This window comes from Carcharodon carcharias, chromosome 2 (assembly GCF_017639515.1).
Source record: "Carcharodon carcharias isolate sCarCar2 chromosome 2, sCarCar2.pri, whole genome shotgun sequence".
In the NCBI taxonomy this organism is placed as follows: Eukaryota; Metazoa; Chordata; class Chondrichthyes; order Lamniformes; family Lamnidae; genus Carcharodon; species Carcharodon carcharias.
The window spans coordinates 210,787,048-210,815,028 of record NC_054468.1 but is presented as its reverse complement, the minus strand read 5'-3'; the positions used below and the strand labels follow the sequence as shown (position 1 = coordinate 210,815,028).

At 40.9% G+C, this 27,981-nt stretch overlaps 1 protein-coding gene across 1 annotated transcript; it reads right to left on the bottom strand.

The window, feature by feature from the left end:
* Positions 1-27,264, bottom strand: fh (fumarate hydratase). Its single transcript, XM_041175494.1, has 10 exons — positions 27,091-27,264; positions 21,421-21,555; positions 17,648-17,758; positions 15,316-15,492; positions 14,743-14,925; positions 11,335-11,500; positions 10,206-10,409; positions 5,078-5,205; positions 2,923-3,076; positions 1-212 (listed from the first exon to the last, which is right to left on the bottom strand). The coding sequence occupies exons 1-10, from the start codon at positions 27,208-27,210 to the stop codon at positions 70-72; spliced, it is 1,521 nt and encodes a 506-aa protein (XP_041031428.1). The 5' UTR covers positions 27,211-27,264; the 3' UTR covers positions 1-69.
* Positions 27,265-27,981: the final 717 nt, after the last annotated feature.

Below are 27,981 nucleotides of genomic sequence, written 5' to 3'. Positions count from 1 at the left end.
TTAGCAGTTTTCACACAACATTTATTTTCCATTATTATAGAACAATTGAAGCTGAGGTACTGTTAAAAGTTACTTGGGGCCAAGCATTTCATGTGGCTTGACCCACTGTTCAAATTGCTCCGGTGTAAGGAATCCCAACTTGACTGCCATTTCTTTTAGTGTTGTACCTTCTTTGTGGGCTGTCTTGGCAATCTTTGCTGCTTTATCATAACCTGTTGATAATGAGAAATAACAATCATCATTCCTTGTTCACAAACAACCCAGAACTCTTCCAGCAACTTTATGGCAGGTCACGTTTCACATCACTCCACACGGCAATCACGTAACTGGATTTTGTTCTCAGCTGCCTGCAATGAAACACTAAATGTGCCAATATTGATCAAAAATATATTCTGTAGAATGAAGCTAACAGCATAGAGTATTACTCAATACACATACAGAACAGGACCACTCAATCAGCATGTGAAGGCAGCAAATCCAGCAAAGTTTTCCTCACTAACATCTGGGGACCAGGGCCAATGATGGGGCAGCTGTTAGTCAAACAACACCCTTACCTGGTCATACTCTACTGCACAATGGCTCAACACTAGACTCCATTACCATCCCTGGCCTGCCAGTACGACAAATCAACTAGTGCAGTCATACTGTATTCAGTTGGACTCAGGGGAGTTCTCAACATTGACTATAGACCCCTTGAAATTTCATCTTCTCATCAAATATGGGCAAGGAAACATATTACAGATTACCATCTACCAACCTCTCTCAGTTGATGAATCAGTAACCCTCCATGTTGAACACCACTTGGAAGATGCACTGAGGGTATGAATGATATGTCTTTTGTGCTCTGAGTGGGAAACTTCAATGTTCATCACTGACTGACAGACTTGGTTTTACCATCAGTGACTGACTTGGCCAGGTCCTGAAATGCATAGCCGTCAGACTGGGCTTGCAGCAGATGGTCAGAGAACCAACTCAAGGGAATAACCCACTGCTCTTATCCATATAACACTAATCGAAGTGACCATCATGAAGTCCAAATTCCATCCTTATACTGAACACACCCTCTATTGCACCTGTTGGCACTAGCACTGTGGTAAGTGGGTTCAAATTTAAGTTCAGATCTAGGTGCTCAAAACCAGGTATACATGAGGCACTGAAGGACATGAGCAGCAGCAGAATTGTTAATCACCACACTATATAACCTCCTAGCCTAGCATATCTCACAGTCCTCTGTCAACATGAAGCCAGGTGCCAGCGTTCCAGTACAGCTAAAAGACTGCTATTTGACTGTTGATGTGGAAAATTACCCAAATATGTTCTGTCTACAAACAGAACAATATCAACCTGGGAAATTATAATTCTCAACTCAGAATTCCCCTCTAAATTACACACCATCCTGACTTGGACATATATCACTGTTTGTTCATCATCACTGGACCAAAATTCTGAAACTCGCACCCTAAGAGTATTTTGGGAGCATATTCACAATACAGAATGCAGTTGTTCAGAAAGATGGCCAGCATCAACTTTTCAGGTTGATAATGCTGATGCTGCCAGCAATCCTCACATATCAGAAATAAATAACTTGTTTTAAAATGTATTTCACATTATTTGTTTATTAAATGAAATGTCTTCCTGTTGGACACAGCAAACGCCTGAGGTGTTTGTCCCTGGAGCAGGATCTGGAGGCTGGTCAGCTATGTCTCAGTTTCTCATCGTGGACTCAAGTCAAGATCAAATGATTGACCAAGATGGTGCCAGTACCACCTGAGCATTCCCATTCCAGGACAGTTTAAAAGCCACAAGTACCAGTCTTCAACACATCCCCATCCACTTTAGCAGAGCTTAATTATTTGGCCAACCTCCCCATTTGGCTCTGACAGTCATGTCTTAATCCATCTGGGTACCACTATCTAGAATCTCCTCCCTAAAATGTTCTCTCTCCTCGCCTTTAAGGGCTCTCTAAGAACACCTTCAATCAAGCTTTCAGGCCATCCTTCCTAATTTCTCCTTCCTTAGCTATGCATCCTCACACCTCTGTGCTGCAACTTGGGATGCTTCACTGTGGTAAAGGTGCTATATAACTGCAAAGTACTACTATCATGGTCAATCCAAAACACTGTAGCCAGAAACACAAGTGTCTTACATCTATACTACTGGAGTATTCAGTGATAAAAGCTTCAAAGTACCAAATCACTTGATAACAAGTTTCTTAACCTGCTGTGGATTCCTTTATTTCATGCTAAGCAAAAGCAAACACTGTGATATTGACTGGTACAGGGCTCAACAAACTGGCTCTGAAGCACCCAGTGTAACACTGCCAATTATCCCAACCAACTAAGTTTTCTTGATTGATTTACTTAGTACCGGTTAGCGTCTCTGAGCCCAACTTTACATTTGATAAGCTGGTTTAGCATCCAAATCAACTGAGCTACTATCATAAGCCCTCTTCTCAGCCAGCTGCTTTTTTACTACGTTGGGCACAAGAGCAGTCTCAAAGAGGTTATAGTTTCTACCCTGCAATGTGGCAAACTGCAGATTGAACATTTGTATTTTTAAAAAATCAATAGCTCCATTCAGGAACTGCTGGCAATATTCCACTTGGTCTCCAGTCATATCATATTTTCCCTATAAAGGTAGGGGTCTTCTTTCATAGAGATTTTAGTTTTTTGTTTTAACTTACCTATCATTACATGTTGACACTGAATAGAATATTTATACAAAGAAGCACAGAGGAAGCAACTAACATTCAAAAACCAGTACTCAAGTGTAGTAGGGATTTTACCATAGAGTGATGGTCAGTCAGAGCAGGACTATTGATCCCATATGTTTCACTGCTCTGCATCCTTCTGGAAATCAGCTGTTTCCCAAAATAAAAACAAAAAAGCAATAAAACCCAGCATTTACGGACTACTCTCTTACCAATATGTGGGTTGAGTGCTGTCACCAGCATTAGTGACTCGTTCATTAACTTGTCAATTCTTTCTCTGTTAGCCTGAATTCCAACCACACAGTGGTCTGTGAAGGAGACACATGAATCTCCAATCAATTGTGCTGAATTCAGCACATTTTTGATCTGGAAGAGAAAAACAAATGTATTAAATCATCTTGGTGGTTAGAAAATGCAGTGAATTTAAAGAACTCAATCTTTATGGCTACATCAAGTGCATCCAAATCAGGAATGGTGATGACTGATAGTAATGCAAACTCCTCCTCTTTCCCGAAACCAGGTGATATCCCATCACTGCAGTCTTAAAAAATGGGTTCAAGCCCCACTCCAGGGATTGAGCACAAAAATCAAGGCTGACATACTAGTGCAGTATTAAGGGAGTGCTGCATTGTCGGAGATGCCGCATTTCAGATGAGAATTTAAATCAAGATCCCATCTGCCTATTTGGGTGGACAGGAAAGAACCCTTGGCACTATTTCACAAGAGAGCAGGGAAGTTATCTCCATTTCCCTGGCCAATATTTATCACTCATCACAGTAACAGATTATCTGGTTATTATCATGTTGCCATGTGTGGGAGCTTGTTGCGTGCAAAGTGACTGCCACGCTTCCTACATTATCTCAAAGACTGCACTTCAAAAGTACTTCATTGACTTGTAAAGCACTACATAAATGCAAACCTTTTTTCCCTCTGCATAAAAAAATTCTACCTTTCAACAAAGCCCAAATCTTGGATCTCAGAAACAAAAACCACTGACTACAAAATTACTGTGCTATAGATTAACAAGCCTTTGCGTATAGGGAGAACACAGTAGGCAGCATGTCTCATTTTCATTTAAGACCTTGAAAATCCACTGCTGTTGGAGATTGTTTTGTCATCCATTCCAGCACACACAGTTTCCTGAAAATAATTCAGTACTGTTTACCATACAGGCTATGTTTTAAATAATTAAAAAGACAAGTTTCATGTATTTTTAAAGCTCCTTAACAAAACCAGAAATATAATTCAGTCAGTGGTGAGAATGTGGAACTCACAGCTACATGTAATGGTGGAAGAGAATAGCATTTAAGGGCAAGCTAGATAAGTAACATGAGAAAGAAATGAAGAATATCATAAGATGAAATTAAGCAAATTGGGTAGGAGGAGGCTCATGTGGAGCATATACTCCAGCATACACCAAATGGCCTACTTTGTGCTGTAGGTTCTATGCAATTGAAATTACTTGTTTTATGAAAACTGTGAAGGAGCGTGCAGATGACAATAAATTCTAGCAGTGGCAAACTATAGTGACCATGCTAATCTTTTCTTCACCTTTGCATTTCAAATAACCAGTCTCAATGACTTGCATCTATATAATGCCTTTAACATAGCTGCTTTATGAGGGCATGATAAAAAAGTTAATTTAAAGAAAGAAAGAAAAAAACTTACATTTTGACCTCAGGTCATCCCAAAGCACTTCATGGCCAAAGAAGTACTTCTGAAGTGCAGTCACCATTGTAATACAGGAAACTGCAACAACCAATTTAGACAGAGCAAGGTCCCACAAGCTGAGATAACTGATCAGATAATGTGTTTTTTAAGAAAAAGTGATGTTGAAGGATAAATATTGGTCAGGACCCTGAGAGAACTCTCTGCTGCTTAGCTCTTCTACATATATCTCAGAGGATACCTGGATCCTGAGATCTCCAAAAGATGGCTCACAGATTGCATCAGGCAATGAATCTCTATGGCTTTATTATCAAAGTCTTGGTGACAAGAAGTAGCAATTTGAACTTTTGGTTTTGGACTGTGATCTCTTCCTGCCCCCACCAACAATCGAAAGTGAATGATTGAGCTTGCTCTGTACCATCTTAGTATTAGCAATGCAGCATTCACTACAATTCTAGAGATCAATTTTCACCCATACTACAACCTATAAATTTTGCAGATTAATACATTATTTAAAATACACACATACATGAAGATATGTAATCAAATATAGTTGGAATTAGAGGAAAATCAAATATTATCCAGCTACTTAGCACACTTCTTCATGTTATGCCACTTTATATGTAGCAATCTCTACATTTGGACTTCTACGCTTAGCACAAGATTCTTTGAAAAAAAATCAAGTTTCCTAGTACTTACCATCAAGGGTTTAAAAACATTGAGCTCAAAGTGGCCATTACTTCCTCCAACAGTAACTGCAACATGATTTCCCATAACTTGTGCTGCTACCATGGTAACAGCTTCACACTGGGTGGGGTTCACCTTACCTATCAAAACACAGAAAACGCAATACTTGCCATAAAAGTTGAATCACACATTCTGTAATTTTCATTGAATTACTGATTTTTACTGCAAAGTTGGAAAAAGCATTTCTTTGTGCTAAAAGTGTAACTGCCTTCCTTAAGATTAGCAATTATTCTGTCTAATCTTAACATTGTCTCAGTCAGCTGTGGTTCCCTAATATCTGGTGGTGCAGTTTCTTGAAAAGCAGATTACTGTGGGATGCTGGAACCCAAAATATAAAACAGAAAATGCTAGAAATACTCAGCATGTCAGGCAGCATCTGTGAAGAGAGAAACTTAATGGCCCAGATCTTCCAGTCTCCGGATGGCTGTACCCCAGATCATCTGCTGGGGGACCTCTCGGAAGTCCCAACGCAAGGACTTCACGGGAATTGCCCAGGGAGTTTCAACTTTTGATGGACAATTCCCCTCCGCCTGGAGCCCTCCAAAAAACTCGAACTCTGAATTAGAATCAGAGGCTTCGGAGTGTTCCATAGTTACCCAGGAAATGTTAGACAGGAAAAAAACACATCAACCTCCTGGGTAACTATACAACTGACGCCCCAGACTCCCCTCTGAACCCTGAACCCTCCCCACCAACTCCCATCCTGACCCTCCGATTTTTCCCCCACCAACCCTCTGACTCCACCCCAACCTTATCACCCTACCCACCCTGCCCAGTTGACACCCTACCATTCTACCCACATACCTCACTCACATTAATTCACTAACACAGTGAAAAGCTATTTAAATGTCCCAAAACTTTTCACTACATTAGTGAATAAAGACTTACCAAAATACAGCAACTAGTGCCGTAAAAGAAGGAGCATAACTTGGTTTCTCCTGACAATCCTGCCCAACGAAGGACGACTCCCAGAACAGGTATGCTCCGCATTTCTGAAGAAGTCCTGGCCTGAAATTTGGATCTGTGGTGCGGTGTAAACAAAAAAAGGAGCAGTGTGGCAATCCAACAGTGATTGCCAGTCCTTGGAATATTCAGCCCAATGTTCCAGGTCTGTGACCTTTCATCAGAACTGGGAAAAAGTTAGAAACGTAATAGGTTCGGAGCAAGGGGTGGGTGGGATAAGGACAAAAGTGATAGGTGAAAATTAGGCAGGATTGAACGACAGAAGAGTTAGTCTTACAGAGCCAAAGGGATTGTTTCTTTTCTTGCACCATAGTCAAAGAAACAAAAGGTATGCCTTGAGCAGGCTTGCTGCTGTCAGGAAACGGAAATAAGAGCAAAACAGAAACATGCAGAGAAAAGGAAACAAAAATAGGGGCTAAGGTTACAGCCTGAAATTATTGAACTCACTGATGTGTATGGAAGTCTGTAAAGTGCCTAATTAAAAGGTGAGGTGCTGTTCCTCAAACTTGTGTTGAGCCTCACCGGGACAGTGCAACTGGCCGAGGATAGAGATGTCAGTGTGATTGCAAGGCAGAGAATTAAAATCACAGGGCACCAGAAGCTTGGGGTAAGGTTTGCAGACTGAACAGAGGTGTTACGCAGTCACGCAATCTGTGTTTAGTCTCCCCAATGTTGCAGTTGTGGAAGGATGCATCATCAGAACAGATGCAATAGAGATAGAGAAACTGGGAGAACGGAATGTAATCCTTACAAGACTTCAAGTAGGAGGGAGTGTACAGTTCACTGTGGGAGTTAAGTGGGTTTATAATATTAGTTTATAGACTATGACCAGAAATGGAGACAAAAAAGTCAAGGAAGGAAGGAGTCAGAGATGGACTAGAGAAGGGTAGAAATTGGAAATAAAAGTTAATGAAGCTTTCCAATTCAGGGCAAGAGCAGGACAGGGCACCATTATATTCATCATTTCTAACCTTTCCATTATATTCATCATTTCTAACCTTTCCCAGTTCTTATGAAAGGTCACAGCCCTGAAATGTTAACACTGTTTGTCTCTCTACAGATGCTGCTGAGTATTTCCAGCATTTTAACTTGTTGCAGTTCTTCGATGTGACAACACAAAGGACAGTAAGGTTCATATAGAAGCACAGAAATTAGGGGCAGGAGTAGGCCATTCCTACTCATCCAACTCAATAGCCTGCTCCCGCTTTCTCCCCATACCCTTTGATCCCTTTCGCCCCAAGAGCTATATCTAACTCCTTCTTGAAAGCATACAATGTTTTGGTCTCAACTACTGTCTGTAGTAACGAATTCCACAAGTTCACCGTTCTCTGGGTGAAGAAATTTCTCCTCATCTCAGTCCTAAATGGTCTACCCCATATCCTTAGACTGCGACCCCTGGTTCTGAACTCCCCCGCCATCGGGAACATCCTGCCTGCATCTACCCTGTCTAGTCCTGTTAGAATTTTACAGGTTTCTATGAGATGCCCCCCCCCACCCCCATTCTTCTGAACGCCAGTAAATATAATCCTAATCGACTCAATCTCTCCTCATATGTCAGTCCATCATCCCAGGAATCAGTCGGGTAAACCCTTGCTGCACTCCCTCTATAGCAAGAACATCCTTCCTCAGATAAGGATACCAAAACTGCATACAATATTCCAGGTGTGGTCTCACCAAGGCCCTGTACAATTGCAGCTAGACATCCATGTTCCTGTACTCGAATCCTCTGGCTGTGAAGGCCAACATACCATTTGCCTTCTTTACCGCTTGCTGCACCTGTATACTTACCTTCAGCGACTGGTGTCCAAGGACACCCAGCTCTCGTTGCACATTCCCCTCTCTCAATTTATAGCCATTCAGATAATAATCTGCCTTCCTGTTTTTGCTACCAAAATGGATAACCTCACATTTCTCCATATTATACTGCATCTGCCATGCATTTGCCCACTCACTCAGCTTGTCCAAATCACACTGAAGTATCTCTGCATCTGCCACAGCTCACCCTCCCACCCAGCTTTGTAGCATGCAGATTTTCCCAAATAAAACCCATCTGAGAAGCAATGACTTGGCCTTTGGCCTAAGACCTTGCTGATGGAAAAAGTAAAAAGGCGTTGTTGTGTTTGTCCTGATGAATATAAGACAAAAATCTTCAGCAACATATCTCTCTTTTCAGCAAACAAAAAAGAAATAAAAAAACGTCAGTATATTGTGACACCAGAGAATTAACTGGGATTGATTTTATGCACATAATTTGTATTTTGTCACTACCTGCCACTCACTGTACTTTGCTGGAGAGATAATTCTGCTTTTACCAGGCGAGTTTCAGTCATGGAGTTCTGTTTGCTGTCATTGTTTTCGGACTCCATCTAAATATGGTCCATTTTCCATAGCGTGCAGAAACTCTGTTTTAAATAGACTGTTAGCTGCAAGTCCTGACCCCACCAACCCAACAACTGACATAATGGTGTCATTACTCACTCAGATATTTAAAAAAAATCAGAGTACAGGTTGTTCTCACATCTCATAACACACTTTTACACAGGAGAAATGCTGATACCATTGGAGTTATGATACTTCTGCTACCGACAGCCTTTAAAGGACCCAGTGGTGCCAGAGAAATGCTGTTCAGGACTCTATTTACCTCTAAACGCACAGTCAAATAACCTCCATCTTACAACTATGAGAACTGCACCTCTGCGACCTCCAGCATGCCTCGATTAACAACACCAGCTAAAGTAAATGAGGAAAATTACATAGAGGTTGAGCACTTCTGCTTCAGGATCTATTAAAAGAATAAAGTGCCATAACAGCAGTTACAGGCTTAGGCCACCTATCTGGGTTGTTGCTTGTGGAATGTTATATGATAAATGGGCCATTAGAGAAAAGAGAAAATAAAACAGGAATTAAAAAAGAGACACAGAAAAAAGTGCACTGCGTAATTCTAACTAACTTGTTTAGCTATTGCAAAGATGAGAAAATCACCTTTAAATCCCTTTAAAAAGCAGTAAAATTCACATCAGGAAATTCTTAACTGCAAACCATTAAAATCATAATTTGAAAACAAAGCCAATGTTAGCAGATAAGAGGCCCACAAGATATTCATTTGTCTACTACTTTAATGCAAGCATTCATCCATTTAAAGATCACTTGGTAGTACAGAACTTGAATAATGCTGAAAGGGGACATGTTGTCAAAGGTTTTCACTTTGCACTCATCAGGACAAATGCAAGAATGCCAAATTTCAAACGGTCACAATAATTTATACCAATAGAAAAATGGCGTTGCTGATTGGTTGGCAAGTCAACTCAGATTGGTCGAGGCATCGCTACGGAGAAAGCAAGAAGAAACTATAGACTCCCCATTCTTCCAGGCAATTGAAAACAGGTGCAAGGTTTGAACAAATTTTTTTGTTTGCAGAGAATGGGTTCCAGTGTATGAATGTGTCACTTCTAAAAAGCATAAATTAACCACATTACGAGCTTGACTGAATATCTTAAATTGGTTAAGTGTAGCTATTAGTGTAGGGAGCCGAGAGTTCCCTGTTATTTTCTCTATGACAATGCCTTGGCCAATCAAGAGTCAAGCTGCCAACCAATCAGCAGCCATTTTTCTCCTGTAGTATAAATTCTTGTGACCGTTTGAAATTTAGTATTCTTGCATTTGTCCTGATGAGTGCAAAATGAAAAGCTTCGGAAACACACATCTCCTTTCAGCAATAATCAAGATTTAAATGGATTAGTGCCTCCACTTAACAGCAAGGATGTAACCACGGTAAACATTTATGTACCAATATAAGAAAGCGTACTTCTATAGCCCATAGTTATGGCTCTACATTTCTCTGAGATGTATAAGTATAGTTTTACAAGTATTTTTCTGCTGAACAGCTATTAAACACAAATATTTCGCAAATCAATTAAGGTTTTTGCAGGTGTATATTTGGTCTTAAAGGCAGACATCTGCTCTTTTGTTTCACTGGACCACTGAAAATGTGTTGCAATAAAATTTAAACCACAGTTACAGACTTTGTGCCATGTATGCATTCCACAACAGGGTAGCAACATACATCAAAACAGCAACTTCTGACAGACACTTTAATGTACTTGCACTGCAGGATTACCTGGCATGATGCTGCTTCCTGGCTCATTTTCAGGCAAGATGAGTTCACCCAAACCAGACCGAGGTCCAGATCCCAGAAAACGAATGTCATTGGCCACCTTCATCAAACTGCAGGCAACAACATTCATGGTACCACTCAGTTCAACCAAGGCATCGTGCGCAGCAAGAGCTTCAAACTTATTAGGTGCAGTTACAAATGGTAAACCTGAAAACAAAGGCAATATTATTTTCTATTGTCATTTTGCATCTGCTGCAGTCTACCACCTGCCAATTGGGTTATAATCGCATATTCTGATATGCACTGAACACCACCTACTGCCAGTATAACTGTAGGAAACCCAAATATTTCTCTGTGCAAAAGGTAATGATGGTCCTGCCAGCATTTGACAGCTTGATCCCACTGAACACAGAAGTACCTCTCACTAATCAAAACAAGATTGGTTTTGTTTTGCTGTGAGCCAGAGCTGCAGGGATTTTCTTTTTAATGCAAGACAGCTGGAGATGAGGAACAGAAAAATAGAAAAGACAAAAAAAAAGGGAATAAATGCTTAGAATATCCTAACAGGGAGATGTCTAGTAACAAGCTCAGTGTTTAACTTGTCAAAATTCAGTCTACTGTTCTAATTTTGTTAAACACATTATCTCAAAATAAATGAGACGAAGTGCTGTGGCAGGGCGTGTTTAACACAAGTAATCACATTCAGACATATAGGGCGGGATTTTCCACACCCGCCCGCCGCTGCGATCTTCCGGTCCCGCCACAAGTCAATGGACGGCTGGCTGAGGCATCTCCTCGCCCGAGATGGGGTCGGAAGAGCCCGACCATAGTAACCAACATGCACTGTATACGGGAGAATGGAGTCCTCATACAAGATACGCGTCAGGTCAGTCACCACCCAAGACAGAAAAAGAAGTTAATGCTTTGGAAAACACTGACTCCCCGCCCCTGTTATTTCAGATCACCATTCAAGGGTTTTCTTTTCAGCTCTTTGCAATGATACACACTCGATTTGTTCATGTCACACAATTGTTTTTATAAGTAAAAGATAGTAAAATTTTGAACACTTTAAAACAGAACTGTATTATCAGTAAAAGCTGTAGTGCATATACTGTTTAATGATCCATCTGACCTGTAAGCTCTGAGATTTTGGCAGCCACTTTCTCCGCGAACCCTATCCTCGTGTTCAATCCTGTTCCTACTGCAGTCCCGCCAGCTGCTAGCTCATATATTCTTGGCAATGCAGCCTTAATCCGTTCCATACCATATTTTATCTGCTGTACATAGCCACTAAACTCCTAAACATGAATAAAAACAACAGGCAGTGAATTCCAATCAATATTTTAGAACAAAAACCTAACACAATGTAACTCATTCAATTTGAAAGAATATTTCACAGGGGGACACTACGGTTACAGTATTTTAAAAAATGTTTTTTCATAGACTGGTTTAGCAAGTTAACCTTTTATCATGGAGACCTGTGTTTCAAATCAACCTAGATTGATGTAATGATGGTTTTCTTTCGGTTGGATATTCTCAATCCAGTTCCTGGTGTGATCCACAGCAGAAAATTGGCCACAATTTTCCAAAGATTAGCCACAATTTTCCAAAAATTAGCAATTTCCTCTAAGAAGCTGGAAGTGTACTGAGTGTGTGGAAAGTTGGGGAAAAAAATTGCATTGCTGCCATTGCAGAACTCTGCTGAATTTAAGCTAATGCATGATGCCAGAGCAGAGTAGAAGGAGCTTTAGAGCTGACATTGCCAACCCTTATCCAGGAAGTGTTTGATAATGAAACCGGGTGCTTAAATTGATAAATGTTCCCCAACACTAATTTCCTTGCTTGATGGACACAAAAATTCATAAACAGCTTGTTCTCAACTCACTCAGCTTCCAAGTGGCAGCCACATTACAAACAGACGCATCAATTAATTTCACTACTACAGTTACAGAATGGACACCAGGTCCCAATAGCCAGCTTTCACTTTAACAATATTCTCCAATAGTTTACCCACTAGCTACACATAGCTAAATGTGAATCGTGCTTTGGATAATTGCATTTTTGATTAGTAAATTAAAAATGAGTAATGAACACCATTGTTGGGCATGTGATCTCAATACTCATATTTGCACTACATTAGTGTGTACTTTAACCTTTTTGTGTTTGTTGACAAGATGAAAAGCAGAGTGCATTTTCATCATTGTGTACTTTACTTCCTTGTTTATTGCTCATGGGCGGTCTGCTAAAAATAATGGGTAACACAGGTGAAAACACCAGATTTCAGCACCGCGGAAACGCCAGCAACATTATATGGAGAAGGGTGCCATCATCGTGGATAGACATTTCAGAATAACTGCTCCAGGACAGTGGAAGAAGGCAAGGCCAGAAAATCATGAACAGCTCCAACAAACAGTAACTCCTCTGAAATTTGTGCCAAGCTTTCCTGGAACTCCATGTTTGAATCCCTTCAATCAGGTTTCTGACCCTACTGCAAAATGGAACGGCCCTTATCAAAGTCACAAATGACATCCTATATGATGGAGACAATGGTAGACAAATCCTTCCTTGTTCTTCTCCATTCCCCTGCAGCCTTTGACATGGTTGACCACACCATCCTCCTCCAATGACTCTCCACCATCATCCAAGTGGGTGGGACTGCATTTGTCTGATTTCATTCTTACGAGAGAACCACCCGCAATAATTTCTCTTCCCCTTCCCGCACTGTTATCTCTGATGTCCCCCAAGGATCAATCCTTGGTTCCTCCCATTTCTGAATCTGTCCCTCAGCAACACCAGGTAAAAACACTTCATCAATTTTCACAGCTACCACATCATCATCTCTCTAAACCCCTTCACTATCTCTAAATTATCTCACTGCTTGTTCAACATCCAGTACTGGATTGGATGAAACTTCCTCCATGTGAATACTGGGAAAACCAAAGCCACTGCCTTGGGTTCCCAAAACAAACTGCTCCCTAGCCACCAACTCCATCCCTTGCTTTGGCAATGGTCTGAGGCTCAACCAGGCTGTTTGCAATCTTAACCCTGAAAATTGTACTTAACCCCGAAATGAGCCACATCCATGCCATAACACTGCCTATCTTTAGAGTTAACATTTCGAGTCTTTATGACTTCTTCAGAGTTCTGAAGAAGCATCATGAGAACTCGAAATGTTAACTTTTTTCTCTCCACAGATGCTGATAGACCTGCTGAGCTTTTCCAGCATTTTCTGTTTATGTTTCAGATTTTCAGCATCTGCAGTTTTTTGCTTTTAGCTACCTATTTCTACCTCTGTGACATCATCTGACTCTGCCCATGCTTATCTGCTGCTGAAACCCTCACCCATTTCATTGTTCCTCTAGAATTGTCTACGCTAATGCACTTCTGGCTGACCTCCCACTTTCCACTCTTTGCAAATTTGAAGTCATCCAAAACTCTGCTGCCCATGTGCAACTAGCATCAAGTCCCTTTCACCCATCACTTCTATGCATAGTGACCTACACTGGCTCCGGTTAAATAACTCCTCAATTTTAACATTCTCAACCTTGTTTTCAGCTCAGTCCATAGCTTGAACCCTCCCTATATTTGTACCTCCTCAAGCACTACAACTCTCCAAGATATCTGCTCATCCTGGACACTCGTGCATGCACAGTTTTAACTGCTCCACCACTGGTGCCTATGCCTTTCGCTGCCAAGGCCCTAATTCCCTCCACCTCTATTTGCTTCTTTGAGATCCTCCTTAAAACCTATATCAAAGTGACAAAACTTTTGGTCATCTGTCTTAATATCTCCTTATGTGATTCTGTGTCCAATTTTGTTTGATAATGCCCGTGAAGCACCTTGAAACATTCTGTTAGCTTAAAGCTGTTCTACCTTAAAGATACTATACAAATACGAGTTGTGGTTGTTTGATAAATTCATGCCAGAATTCAAAACTTTGGTGGAAGAAAATGGGGTGAAATTGTTCTTCAGCGGTACCACAAAACAGGTGACAGAAAATTAGCAGCTCGTTTCATGCCTGGCTCAATTTTCTTCACAATTGACTAAATGATAGTAGATATACACATAAGTAAACATATCTGTACTACCTAATTTCTATTAAAATTAACGATATGATTAAATGTTTTCACCATAGCTGTGCATGTAGCTAGTCAGCCATTTCTACTAGACAACAATGCTTTAAAGCTGCAGCAAAATTGAAATGAATTTAGCGCATTGGACACATCAGTGGCACAGTATACTGGTGGGCCAATCCAGGCTATATCCCATTGCAGTCCCTACATCCCACGTGGAGAGCTGCAAATCTCAGTTATGCTGTCGGAAAGCATCAACCAAAGGAAATTGCTCATGTGGACTGGCTGCTTGTGATGAATGGACCCACCAGAAACATTCCTTTCTCTTCCAGATGTGGGTTGTGCATTTCAAGCATTTTTTTTTTATTATAAGGACAGATTTCAAATCTTCACATTGCTCCTCTATTTATCTTTTATTGTAGCAGTGAGGTTTCATGCCAGAACAGATATGCTTTCTTTCAACCTACCTGACCTAATGAAAGAGGCACAGCATCTTGTGTATGAGTACGGCCAATTTTGATGATGTCAGCAAACTCTTTGGCCTTGTCTTCAAGTGCATCATGTAGCTTCTGCAGTCCAGGCAGCAGCACCTCATGGATCTCCTTGGCGGCAGCAATGTGCATGGCAGTTGGGAAAGTGTCGTTGGAACTCTGGTTATGAGGGAAAGAAGGGAAAGCACAGATCAAAACTGACGCAGCGCTGCAGTTAGATTTATTAGATGCTGTATCAGTGCATAACCATTTTTTATAAGCTGGATTTTCAAACAGCTTAAAAGTATGGACTGCGTGCACAATTTCAACTTTGTAAATAACTACAATCAAATTAAATTAAACCTTCCAATGCATCAAGACAATTACATTTCTAAACTAACCCTCTCCAAAGGTTAAAAAAAACACATTTCCTATTCCACGCGAGATAACAAATGGTGTTTAGACAGAGCAAAAGTAATATTGCAAATCCCCAGCGCTCTTTTCTGGACCATGAAAAGGAAAAAGAGATTTTAAACTCCAAGGGGATGGAACTGAGGCCTAGATGAGTACCTGGCTCTTGTTTACATGATCATTGGGATGTACAGGATCCTTGCTGCCCAGTTTACCTCCAAGAATCTGAATTGCCCTGTTGCTGATCACTTCATTCACATTCATGTTCGTTTGTGTTCCAGAGCCGGTCTGCCATACCACCAGAGGAAAGTGATCATCCAATTTCCCAGCAATCACCTGCACAATAAGCACATCAGCAAACCTCATTGTCAGATTCTTGTGCCATGTGGACAAGAAAGCAGCCACTTCAAAGAACATCAGAAACAGGATAATTTGTGCTTACATATCGTTTAGAATGTTGCCCAAGGCAAAGAGCGTTGGGACTCATAAGTGGAATGGTTACGTTTTACCATAATATCTCAAACTGATATTTGTGGTACTAATCAAACTGCTTTAATAAACTAAATTATGCAACGCACCACTTGTCAGCACTGTAGAGAACTGCTTTACAATTACAAAGCACCGTCCACTGGCTAGATTACAGTATTACAACACTGGTCAGAATTTTCCAAATGAGGGAGAGAAAAATGCTTTGTTCAGAAAAACAGATTTTCAAGAAAATAAATTGTTTATGATTACATTTACCTTCAATTATTAAAATACAATTTTACACTGTAGCGGTGCTACCATGAACCAGTTATCTTCTCCCAAGAGATTTCCTTAGTAGTGAGAAATTTCTTGGGAGGGCAAACAGAAGAAGAGGGGCCGATTACATAGGACTGCATTAAAATTACTACACAGAGGCAGACTGTCAGTTAATGTTCATGCTCCAACAAGGCAGCAAGGAATGGGCATGACACATTATTTTTTTAAGTCTATAATACCATGACTTGGAGGTCAGTACCGGTAGGTTCCAGTGTGCACTGAATGCTTAGGGGCTATTTTCCAATGAAACATAAACCCAAAATTCCAAGCCATAAATTACAAAATTGGCTATTTTCAAGGAACATGAATTCTTAAAACACTGAATAACCAGGATTACAGAAGCGACTGGTTTGCACTACACCTAAATTCAGAAGATTTCAAGCATCAAGGCATATTCAAGGCTCTTTTAATAAGAGCAGAATTAGGTCCTCTGGCTCCAGCAAGATGCCACATTGATATATGTTTTAATCTGTAGCCCCAAAACGCATGTTGCAATTGCGTTCTGTATCTTTTTAATGTAATTTTCTGAAATTCATATTTAGTGAGTCAGCAGAACACGATAAATATGATTATCAAACTGTTCTGGGAAGCAGGAAGTCCCCCTCCATGTCAGATGTCACTGGGGTTACTCTGGAGCAAAAGAGGCCCAAAATGAAGTCTTCATGTGCTGCTAAAATGAGTACTGCTGTAATAAGGCAACTAACTTATTGAACAGCATAGATTCTTCAAGCACAGGTAGGAGGCATACTCTGAACAGCAAGTGTTCTGCCCTATTTCTTTCCTGACAATAAATGTTACAGGTTAAGGCCACTGTGAGGGTTCCCCCCAATACAAAGAAAATTCTACCTCTGCACACTCAGGACAATTGGAGGTTGTGGGCAGGGTGGAGTGGGGAAGGGTGGGTGAAGATACTGCCATTTGCTATTCAAAGCAAAACTGGAAATGGGTGTAGAAATGCACATAAACTTCTCACCATACAACAGAAATTTTCAATATTAAAATTATGAAAGGATTTCTTTTGAGACCTATTATATCTTAAATTCATTTCCTGGGTACGTGTTCCATTGAAAGCTCCTATGTCAATCCACTCTGAAGAGAAATTCCATTATAAAAATGTCCATTTTTACTTGCAGTAGTTATGATGTCTGTAGGTGGGGCTGTGATAGGATTTACAATATTAAGGGTGTCACAACTTAAATGTCACATAACACCTGGCATGACATAACATTTAGTGTTACACAATACCTGCTATTTTATAGTGAGAGTATGACTTAAACATAAACTGCTTTGAGTTAATTTGCAGTTGCACAATTGGGCCAATGGCAATGTAAAGCAACGTTTTGCGTTTCACAGCTTGATCTTGGTAAAGGGAAGTAAATGACAAGATAAGGAGCAACTTTTCCTTTTAATCTCATTTTAATTTGTTGTGCCACCTTACAAGTTTCTCAGAGCTCCAACAATGCCAATTCCCCCTGTGGATATTTTAGGTCATCCTTTATCCTACTGCTGCAATTGAATACGGTCTGTTCCTGGTCCAGCACAGCTACTATGACTGCTGTGGCTCATTCGAATTAGGTTCTTCTTTTGTTTCTTCTTGCTTGCCAATTCAGCTATCCTGGCTTATGTCTTCCTCCCCCTCGGAATTCATAATAAAACAAGTTGTAAACTATTTTCAGGCTGTTCTTACCTCGTCGGCTGCCTTTACAATGCTATCTGCAATCTTTGCATCCAAACCATATCCTACATTCACTTCTGCAGCAGCTCGCTTCAGAATGCCAAAGGCTTTTATCATTTGGATCTGTGAACAAAAACAAAGATGAAGTAACATAGAATCATAGATTTCCATGGAATATCTCGCTCTCCTTTTCTCCTTTACTCCCTGACAGAAAGGTTTTATTAAAATATTCTGCCTGGAAAGTGCATGTTGATTTAATTAGTAAAAAGTGTAATTTCCACATGGTTTAGTTTTACATTAGTGACAGATGATCTGTTATCTATTTCACTGTTGGTGGTTATACTGGAACAAGCAATGCAAGGAGAACCAGTTGAATGCTGCAGTGGGGGGAAACTCCAATTAAACTGCCCATTTGCATCTCTGCAGTGGGGAAAGACTGAGCTCCCAATGTCCTCACTGAATCACAAACTCATTGGGTTCTAAGGGCCAGTAAAATTCCCAGCATTTCAATGACAGCACAGTCAGCTCTTTCAGGCTTCAAAAACTGAACTATGTAAGATAATAAAATCCCCAAAAACCCAAGGGGTTTTCCAAATGAAAATTTAAACCAAGTTTAAATCTGCCTGATTGGATAAGTTGAAAAAGATTGCAACCCCTTCAAAGAAGAGGCGGTTTCTCCCTGTGGTCTGGCCAGCATTTATCCCTAAACTAAGGCAGTTAAACTATTTGTCATGTGTGGTACCTTGCTCCACCCCACTGTAGATGTAATTCATTGCTTCTGAAGGACTTTGGGGCATGCTATGGAATGGAAGTTCTTTCTTTTTCTCTTTAAAACACTGGAAGGTATATTCTACCCTCCCTCCAAAGCATGCCAGGTCTGGGCTGCTTGTCAGAAGATGCCAAGAAAGGATGGTGGATGGTTACAACTACAAGAAAAAATGTGACAGAGTTTAAAAATGTAAGAAGCACATTCAACAGCAGGAAAAAGTAATCCACTGTATGTCCTCGTATTTCAAGATAATTACAGAAAAGGAACAAAAACAAAAATAAAAATACCTGGAAAAACTTAGCAGGTCTGACAGCATCTGCGGAGAGGAATACAGTTAACGTTTCGAGTCCGTATGACTCTTCAACAGAACATACAACAGTCGTACAGACTCGAAACGTTAACTGTATTCCTCTCCGCAGATGCTGTCAGACCTGCTAAGTATTTCCAGGTATTTTTATTTTTGCTTTTGTTTTGGATTTCCAGCATCCGCAGTTTTTTACTTTTACAGAAAAGGAACGCCATTCACCCTACCCATCCAGACTGAACCAAAGATGAAAAAGAGTGGTGAGTTCCAGTCCCTGTGATCCTTACACCACTAAGTTCTTAAAGTCAGACACATGGGGTAGGATTTTACTGTCAGTGAGCAGAGGCGGGGCCTGCTCGCTGACGCATAAAATAATGCGCGATGACGTTGGGTGGAACTCCCAGCGTCACTGTGCCCCATTTAAATTTTCTGGAAGGCGGGGGCGCAGCAAAATCAGCTGCGCACGTGCCGACCTGTCAATGGCCAATTGGGGCATTTGATAGATCAATTAAAGTAATTAGTGGACCTGTCCGTCCAACCTTAAGATTGGCGGGCATGCCAGGAGCCCCAGCAGGAAGTAGAAAAAACATGAAGGTGGGATGAGGTTTCATGTAGGATTTAAAAGATTTGAATAAAGTTTTTTTGGAAACTATGAACAAGCGACATTGTCACATGAGGGGACATGTAAGGAAATTTTTTTATTCTATTTTTAATATTTTTGAAAGTAGAGGCCATCTCCCTGAGGCAGCACTTAGCCTCAGGGAGATGAGTGTGCTCTTTCGTGTGCACGCGCGAAAGAGTGCACTCTCAATTTTAGCAACCACCCCCCCCCACCGCCTGCACAGGGAGCGCAAAGTGCTTCCCTGTAGACATCACGCTGGCCGGGCCTTAATTGGCCCGCCCACTTAAAATGGCGCTGCACCTCCGATCGAGGGCACCGATCGGAAGCGCACCCGCCCATCAACTTCACCCCCAATGGGGGGAAAATTCTGCCCATGAAATAGAATTATACAGATTTTATACACTGCACTTTCCTGCATTTTTAATTCAGATTGTCATGCACTAACTCCATTTTATACTGTCAAACTGATATTATTGTGATTTATTTGTTAGTGAGAAGGAAAAAAAAAAGTGCTTTTTTCCAGTGCCTTTCATGGTCACAGGACATCTGAGTGCTTTACAGCCCATGAAATATTTTTGCAGTGCAGTAACAGCTGTGATGTGGAAGGTACAATAGCCAATTTGCACATAGGAAGCTCACACAAACTGTAATGTGACCAGATAATTTGTTTTAGTGATGCTGATTGAGGGATAAACTTGGCCAGGACACTGGAGATAGCTTCCTCCCTCTTCTTTGAAATAAGAACATACGAACAAGGAGCAGGAGTAGGCCATTCGGCACCTCGAGCCTGCTCTGCCATTTAATAAACTCATGGCTGATCTGATAGTAACCCTAAATCTGCATCCCGCCTAACATTGATAGCCTATCACCCCTTTGCTTACCAAGAATCTATCCACCTCCGCCTTAAAAATATTCAAAGACTCTGCTTCCACCACCTTTTCAGGAACAGAGTTCCAAAGATACTCAACCCTCAGAGAAAAAATTTCGCATCACCTCAGTTTTAAACGGGCGACCCCTTATTTTTAAATAGTGCCATGGAATCTTCTACAGGGCAAATCAGACTTTGGTTAACATCTCATCTGAAAGTGGAGCACTCCCTCAGTACTGTGCTGGAGTGCTAACCTCGGTTTTTATGCTCAAGTCTTGGAGCAGGACTTGAACTCCCTGTCTGACTCAGGTGCAAACCACAACCGACACTATCATACCAGATCTCTTGAAAATTCTGCAATTATTTGCCTTATTTAAAAAAAAAAATCACTTAAAATTATCCTCAACCAACACTATTTACAGAAAAGTCCCTGTTATCCGGCATGCACCGGGGATGGGAGGTACCGGTTAATCATATATGCCAGTTAACCGAGAAGGAAGGTGAGTTCCGCATTTTCATCCAATGAAAAAGCTCCATGATGATCACTTAGATATTGAGTTCTCACAGGGGAGCCCGAGAATCGAGTTAAGCAGCAAAGAGGGGAGATGCCATTGTACAACAATGGGAGCCTGAGACCAGGTCACCGACTATTACCTGTGAGTTTGACACCTCCAATCAAAAAGCAGACCCGACCCCAGAATTCTGGTTAATAGAGAATTCCAGTTGCTAGAGTGCCAGATAACAGAAATGTTACTGTAATTAACAATTAATGAGGATTATTTGCCTGCATTATAGCCATATAAACTAGAGATATTTAGTGCCCATGTGGATGCCACATCATTGTTATTGCTACATCAATGATCATGCTACAATCAAGTGTTTTTTTTAAATAAAAGACATTTAATTACATCATGTAATTAGAAAAATCTCACAAAGATACCAGTTTCAATTTCCAAGGTTTTTGCCTGAAGCTGCAATGATATGATTCCTGCTACTATTCTGCTATTTTCCGTAAATCAGTTACAATCCTGACCAATTACTGCATATCCAGAGGCTTGCAACAAAGGAAGCACTTTCCTGATCTTTTTACCAAATGAATTAGAAAAAAAATAAAATAAAATTCACAGCAATAGGTGAGGGGGCACAAGGACTGTGGGGAAAAATTAAAGGAATCAGTTATCAGCTTTTTCTTTCAAAATTAAAACTTTGCCAATTAACTTACTGGCATCCGTTCAGACAGCCCTCCAATTTTAAAGTTCATCATTGATCTAACCGTCTGGGCTCCATAGTATTTGTCATTTGGCACTTTCAGCTCACCAAAGGTGTCATATTCGATTCTGTAGCCAACAGAGCTTTCCTGAAAAAAAACAAGCAGAATTGTTTCAGTTTCTAAGTACAGGATAATAATGGATAAACATTTATTTAATTTCCAAGTAAAATTTAAAACTCCACCAGAGGTTAAGCATGCCTAAGGTTTAGAAATCATCTTTTTAAACCTTCCATCGATTGCAAACAATGACTGTTCAGAAAATGTGGTCTCCTTCTCCACTCAAACAAAAAAAAGACTTGCATTTATTTAGTGCCTTAAACATAGTAAGACATTCCAAGGCATTTCACGAGAGCCTCTTTTGACCCTGAGCCACAACAGTGGACATTAGATGACCAAAGGTTTCATTAATGAGGTAGATTTTAAGGAGTGTCTTAGAGAAGGGTAGAGAGGCAGTGGGGTTTAGGGAGGGAATTCCAGTACAGATGCATCGGAGGATATTAGCAAAATTAGGGTAATATTGTATCTTTGAAAAAGATCATTCCCTCCCCACAAAATGTTTAAATATCACTCATATGTGCCCGCCAATTGTTTTGGCATGATGTCTGCACCAATAATCATTTTGCCTTTGGTTTGAACCAGTACTTTGATGTGAAAGTAATCATTTTTAAACATCAGTTGGAGCTTTTCAGTGACATAACAGTACTCAAATATTTCACTGAAAAGAGACATAGGCATAATTAAATGTTTGAAAAATTAAAAATATATTCTGATTAACAAAAACAACTTTTGCCAAACTGCTTCATTGTGAGCTTTAAAGGGCAAAGCTTGCACCTGCTGTGCTTTATCAGAGTTGCATATTAATGTGACCTTAAAACAAATGTGTACAAATGTACAATTGCTAATTTTTTTGCTAAGATAGACTGAGAAGATCAAATAACCTTATTGAAACTTAGGGGGCTTGACAGGGTAGATGCTGAGTTGTTTCCCCTTGTGGGAGAGCCTAGAGCCAGAGGGCATAATCTCAGAGTAAAGGGTCGCCCATTTATGACAGAGATAAGGAGGAATTTCTTCTCTCAGAGGATAGTGCATCTGTGGAATTCTTTACTGCAGAGGGTTGTAGAGACTGGGTCGTTAAGTATATTCAAGGGTGAGATAGACAGATTTTTAATCAGTAAGCAGTGTTGAGCAACCCCATAGGACCAATTTCTGACCTGCTCCATGTTTAAATGGTAAATAAGTAACTCTCAAATATAGGTGTTGCAATCTTGGATCAATTGCAGACTCACAGTCAAGAATTAATTCTAGCACAACTGAATGCAGACAATAACGTGGCATTGCATTGCACAAAGATATACCTGATTCTGGTGTGATTTATAGCCCCAACTTGGTGAGCTCCACATGACATTAAAAAAAACAACCACCATCCGGCAGGAGGGCAGAAATCCATGCACCAGAGCTAACTGCTAGTACCTAGCCAAATTATTCCTGTCAGCTATGACGCTGGATACTAGTGGACAGGGGGCAGTGGACCTTGCTGTTATCATGCTAGCTTCGAAAGAGGCTCTCTAAACCGTTTCTACTCCATGACTCAAAATATTGAGGAATAACTTGTCAATGTATCAGTAATTACATTGTCGTCATTCAATAACAATCACTTTGTTGACTGACAATTGCATTAAGGCAACTGCATTGTTAAAACAGGTGATGGGAAGTGACTCACCTATTGATCCCGTTAATCACATTTTGATTTAATGTTTACAAGTTTCCTTTAAATTTTGTCTTTGTTTTTGCAGTTTCATTTTAAGGGGCTGCCCTTTACTTTGTCCCTAATTTTGTTAATTTAGTTTACTTGACGGTTGACTCAAAAGAGCTAAAAATGGCTACAGTTCTAACACTCCAGGGTGGAAGGGACTGGGAGAGTCTATCACTTTGCTCAGCGGTCTTAAGAATACACCTGCTCGACTCTTCTTTCCATGATAAGCATTTATTGGAAATGACATAACCCTTGATGATCCTACATTTTCAGTATCCTGGAAAGAAACACCCTCTATTTCCCTCAATCCACACCATTGTGCGGAAGAAACAAAATCACTCTTACTGGCAGACAAAAGCTTGCTGTTTTTGGATATTGTTCCAACCCATTATTTAGCTCTAGTTGGTCTGGTTGTTAAGATCAACACTACAGAAACCAAATTATCCTAAACTAATTATTATTAGGTATTCTAATAAGACATAGGTGCAGAAGTAGGCCATTTGGCCCATCGAGTCTGCTCTGCCATTCAATGAGATCATGACTGATCTGATAATCCTCAACTCTACTTTCCTGCCTTTTCCCCATAACCCTTGATTCCCTTATTGATTAAAAATCTGCCTATCTCAGCCTTGAATATACATAACGACCCAGCCTCTACAGCCCTCTGTGGTACAGAATTCCACAGATTCACTACCTTCTAAGAGAAGAAATTCCTCCTCATCTCTGTTGTAAGTGGGTGACCCTTCACCCTAAGATTATGCCTTCTGTTTCCAGACTCTCTCACAAGGGGAATCAACCTCTCAGCATCGACCCTGTCAAGCCCCCTGAGAATCTTATATGTTTCAATAAGGTTGCCTCTCATTCCTCCAAACTCCAATGCGTACAGACCCAACCTCTCCTCACAAGAAAGTCCCTCCATACCCAGGGTCATCCTAGTGAACCTTCTCTGAAGTGCCTCCAATGCCAGTATATCTTTCCTTAGATAAGGGGACCAGTGTTCTAGTTGTGATCTAACAAGTGCCTTGTTTAGTTTTAGCAAGACTTACCTGTTTTTATATTCCATTCCTTTTGAAATAAAGGCCAACATTCCATTTGTCTTCCCTATTACCTGCTGAACTTGTATGTTAGCTTTTGGGGATACATGGACGAGGACCCCCAAATCCCTCTGTGCTGTAGTTTCTGCAGTCTTTCTCCATTTCAGTAATATTCAGCTCCTCCATTCTTCCTGCCAAAATGCATAACCTGACATTTTCCCACATTATATTTCATCTGCCACGTTTTTGCCAACTCACTTAACCTGTCTATATCCCTCCGTAGACTCTTTGCATCATCCTCATCACTTGCCTTCCCACCTATTTTTGTGTTATCCACAAACTTGGTGATTGTACATTCACTTCTCTCATTTGTCATTAATATATATGTAAATAATTGCAGCCCCAGCATTGACCCCCGTGGCGCTCCACTAGTTAGATTGCCATCCTGAAAATGCCCCCTTATCCCAATTCTCTGTCTTCTATTAGTTAGCCAATCCTCTATGCATGCTAATATACTACCCCCAACATCTTATCTTATTAAGTAGCCTTATGTGCGGTAACTAATTGAATGCCTTTTGGAAATCCAAATACATTACATCTACTGGTTCCCCTTTATCTATCATGCCTATTACCTCCTTAAAGAATTCTACTAAATTTGTCAGGCATGGTTGCCCCTTCATGAAGCTATACTGTCTCTGCTTGATTATATTATGTATTTCTAAATGCTCTATTACATCCTTTATAATATACTCTAACATTTTCCCAATGACAGATATTAAACGAGCCGGCATATAAGTTACCTGTTTTTGAATAAGGGCATTACATTTGTGCCAATGTCCAGAAAATTCTACACTCTGGATACTTACTGGATAAAATAGTTTTTGCTTAAATATGGTTGGTTTTCGGAATGTAAATATCTGATGCCAGTACCTCGAGTGACACATATTGTTTGCAAATATTAAAAATACATACTTTTCACTTTCACAATTGCTGAAAATGGATACTTATGCACTTCACAAGTTTATTCATTGGAACTTAAAAAGTGTGTAAAACCGAAAGAAACATTTAATGAGACATAGCAGGCTAGTCTGCATCTGTGGGATAAGAGTGCAGACAATCAAGGTTCCAAATGGGTACCCTTCAGAACAGAAAATCAAGTGCAATCATCCATTTACTGGATTTGTACATAGAGGAACATAACGACAGCATTGCTTCCTTAACCAAGTGTGCCATTAACAGTTTGAAATTTTCTATAAAGTTAAAATTAAAATAGGAAATACGGAAATACGTGTTGCGAAAGTTTGCTTTGCAATAGCTGAAAAAGCAACTGCAATGCTCCAAGCTTTCCCTGCAGTTAACTATGTTAAATGATCATCTAGCTGACAATAATGTATATCTGATGGATTGATTTTTTAAACTAATTTTACAAACTGTCAGCAGTTCGTCGTCTCTGATAAAAGGATTGGTGGTATAGCAACACATGTCTTGAATCTGCTCCAATTTTGAGCTCTCTCCCTCGCTATATATAAAATCTGGATCACGCTGGGAAATCTCCAGTATTTGTAGCTGTCACTCCATCTTTTGACGGGAGGAATTTCTCCCCCTTCTGGTCACACATTCGATCACTCAAAACTTCTTGCCCAAAAAAGTTATCTGCCCCATTTTGGAAAGCACGGTGCTCCGATCGTCAGGATTAAAAACTTTGGCTTCAAAGCAAACGATTCACTCTCCCTGCCAAAACCAGCGACGGAAGCAGAATCCATAAGAAAAGGAGGAAAATGGATCAATATTTTAAGCTGCAATGCTTGTTTTAAAAAAAATAATAGCTGGGGGGGGGGGGGGGGGGGGGAAGAGAGAAGAGACTGAAGTGAGCAGCCCTTTCAAAGAGCACCTCCCTCCCAAGTGAATTAGGCTTCTTTCTACTCTGCAAAAAATTAAGTGAGCAGCCCTTTCAAAGAGCACCTCCCTCCCAGGTGAATTAGGCTTCTTTCTACTCTGCAAAAAATTCTGTGCACGAATTGTGATTCGGCCAATAGTAAATATCGTACGCTTCTCAAATAAAAATACAATAATACCCTGCAGTCCTACAACTACCTTACACGCAATGTCACTCATGTACCAACTGGTAAAGGAAGATGTCTGCCTGCTGCGTTTTGCAGTTCGCCGGTCTCGCAGGCGACTTAAGCAACGGGAGGGGGCAAAACTTATAATCCATTTGCCTACAACCGCGGAGGGGAAAGCAAGAGTAAGGACAGGGCAGAGCAGGAGCTTTGTCACTGCTCAGGGATGAACAGGCGTGGGCTGAGGAGAAGGGCTGAGGCCTGGTGCTTCCTGATCAACGTGACTCGGCCCTTCGAAGCAGGAGCGATAGAGACACAACCGAATATCGGGGTTGTTATTTATTTTTTTAAATGAGGACGACAAAGAAAATGGCTTTAAAAATAAATTAAAACAATAAAACCGGGGCGACAAGAAATGTGGGGACATAATAATTGTACCAGCCTCCCCTCCAAATGCCCCCCCCAAAGTGAGAGCGAGTGCTGCTGCTGCTCCGGACGGTGGGTGTGGGTGACCTTGTCCAATGGAACGTTCCCCGGGGAAACCTTGGCAACCCCGGGCTGCACGGGGCCGGGAGGATTCCTGCAGCAGCTGATTGCACGAAAACAAAAAGCGTGGGGGTGCGAAGCAAAAGAGCGTAAAAAAGACCAAAATTTCAGCCCGCTCGGAGCTGCCGTGCACTTAAATGCGGTGCGAATAAAACCCGCACACACATTGCGCGAGAGGCCGGTCTGCATCTCTCTCTCTGACACACACACACGCTTGAAACGCACTCACCATCCTCTTACTCGTTGCAATAGCACCAGCCGGCTGCAGGGTCCGGCTCAATAATTGAGAGGTCTGAGCCGCTTGGATTTTGGTGCGGAACCGGTGGAGGTTTCGGAGAAAGCGGAACATAGTGAGGATCAAGGCCGGGGAGGGACCGAGGCCAGAGTGGGAGAGGCCAGAGTGGGCGAGACCGCCAGAGGGAGCAGAAGCACGTATCAATTCAAATAAACCGCATTTAGTACCTACAGTATTTTTAAACCTGAAGATTTGCTTTTTTTTAAAATTAAAATGTTGAAAACATCCATTTTTCTTATTCCAGAAATCTGAATGTTGTTTGCATGTTGCAATCCGAACTTTGCTGCGTTGCTCAATTGCAATATTGACATAACTTCAAAATAAAGTTCACAAAGTTCAATACTGCTAACGTCAATGAAACTAGGGTCAGAGAGAGAGATGCAGACCGGCCTCTCGCGCAATGTGTGTGCGGGTTTTATTCGCACCGCATTTAAGTGCACGGCAGCTCCGAGCGGGCTGAAATTTTGGTCTTTTTTACGCTCTTTTGCTTCGCACCCCACGCTTTTTGTTTTCGTGCAATCAGCTGCTATTTGGACAGGAGGCTTGCCGAAAAGGTTACCATTCTCCACGCAAACCTCCTCCCTTTTTTGTGCAATGGCAGGTGTATTATTTCTCCTCATATTGCTGTACTTACATTTACAAGTTATAAATCTCAAGCTTAGCAAAATAAATGATAAATGTTTGACCAATATTGGGGAAATGCATAATGTTCACGGTATACGGGGTAAATATTGGCATGGAAGATTGGCAGGCTAACAGGAAGCAGAGACTAGACATAAATGAGTCTTTCAGGTTGGGAAGATGTAACAAGTGGTGTGGCACAGG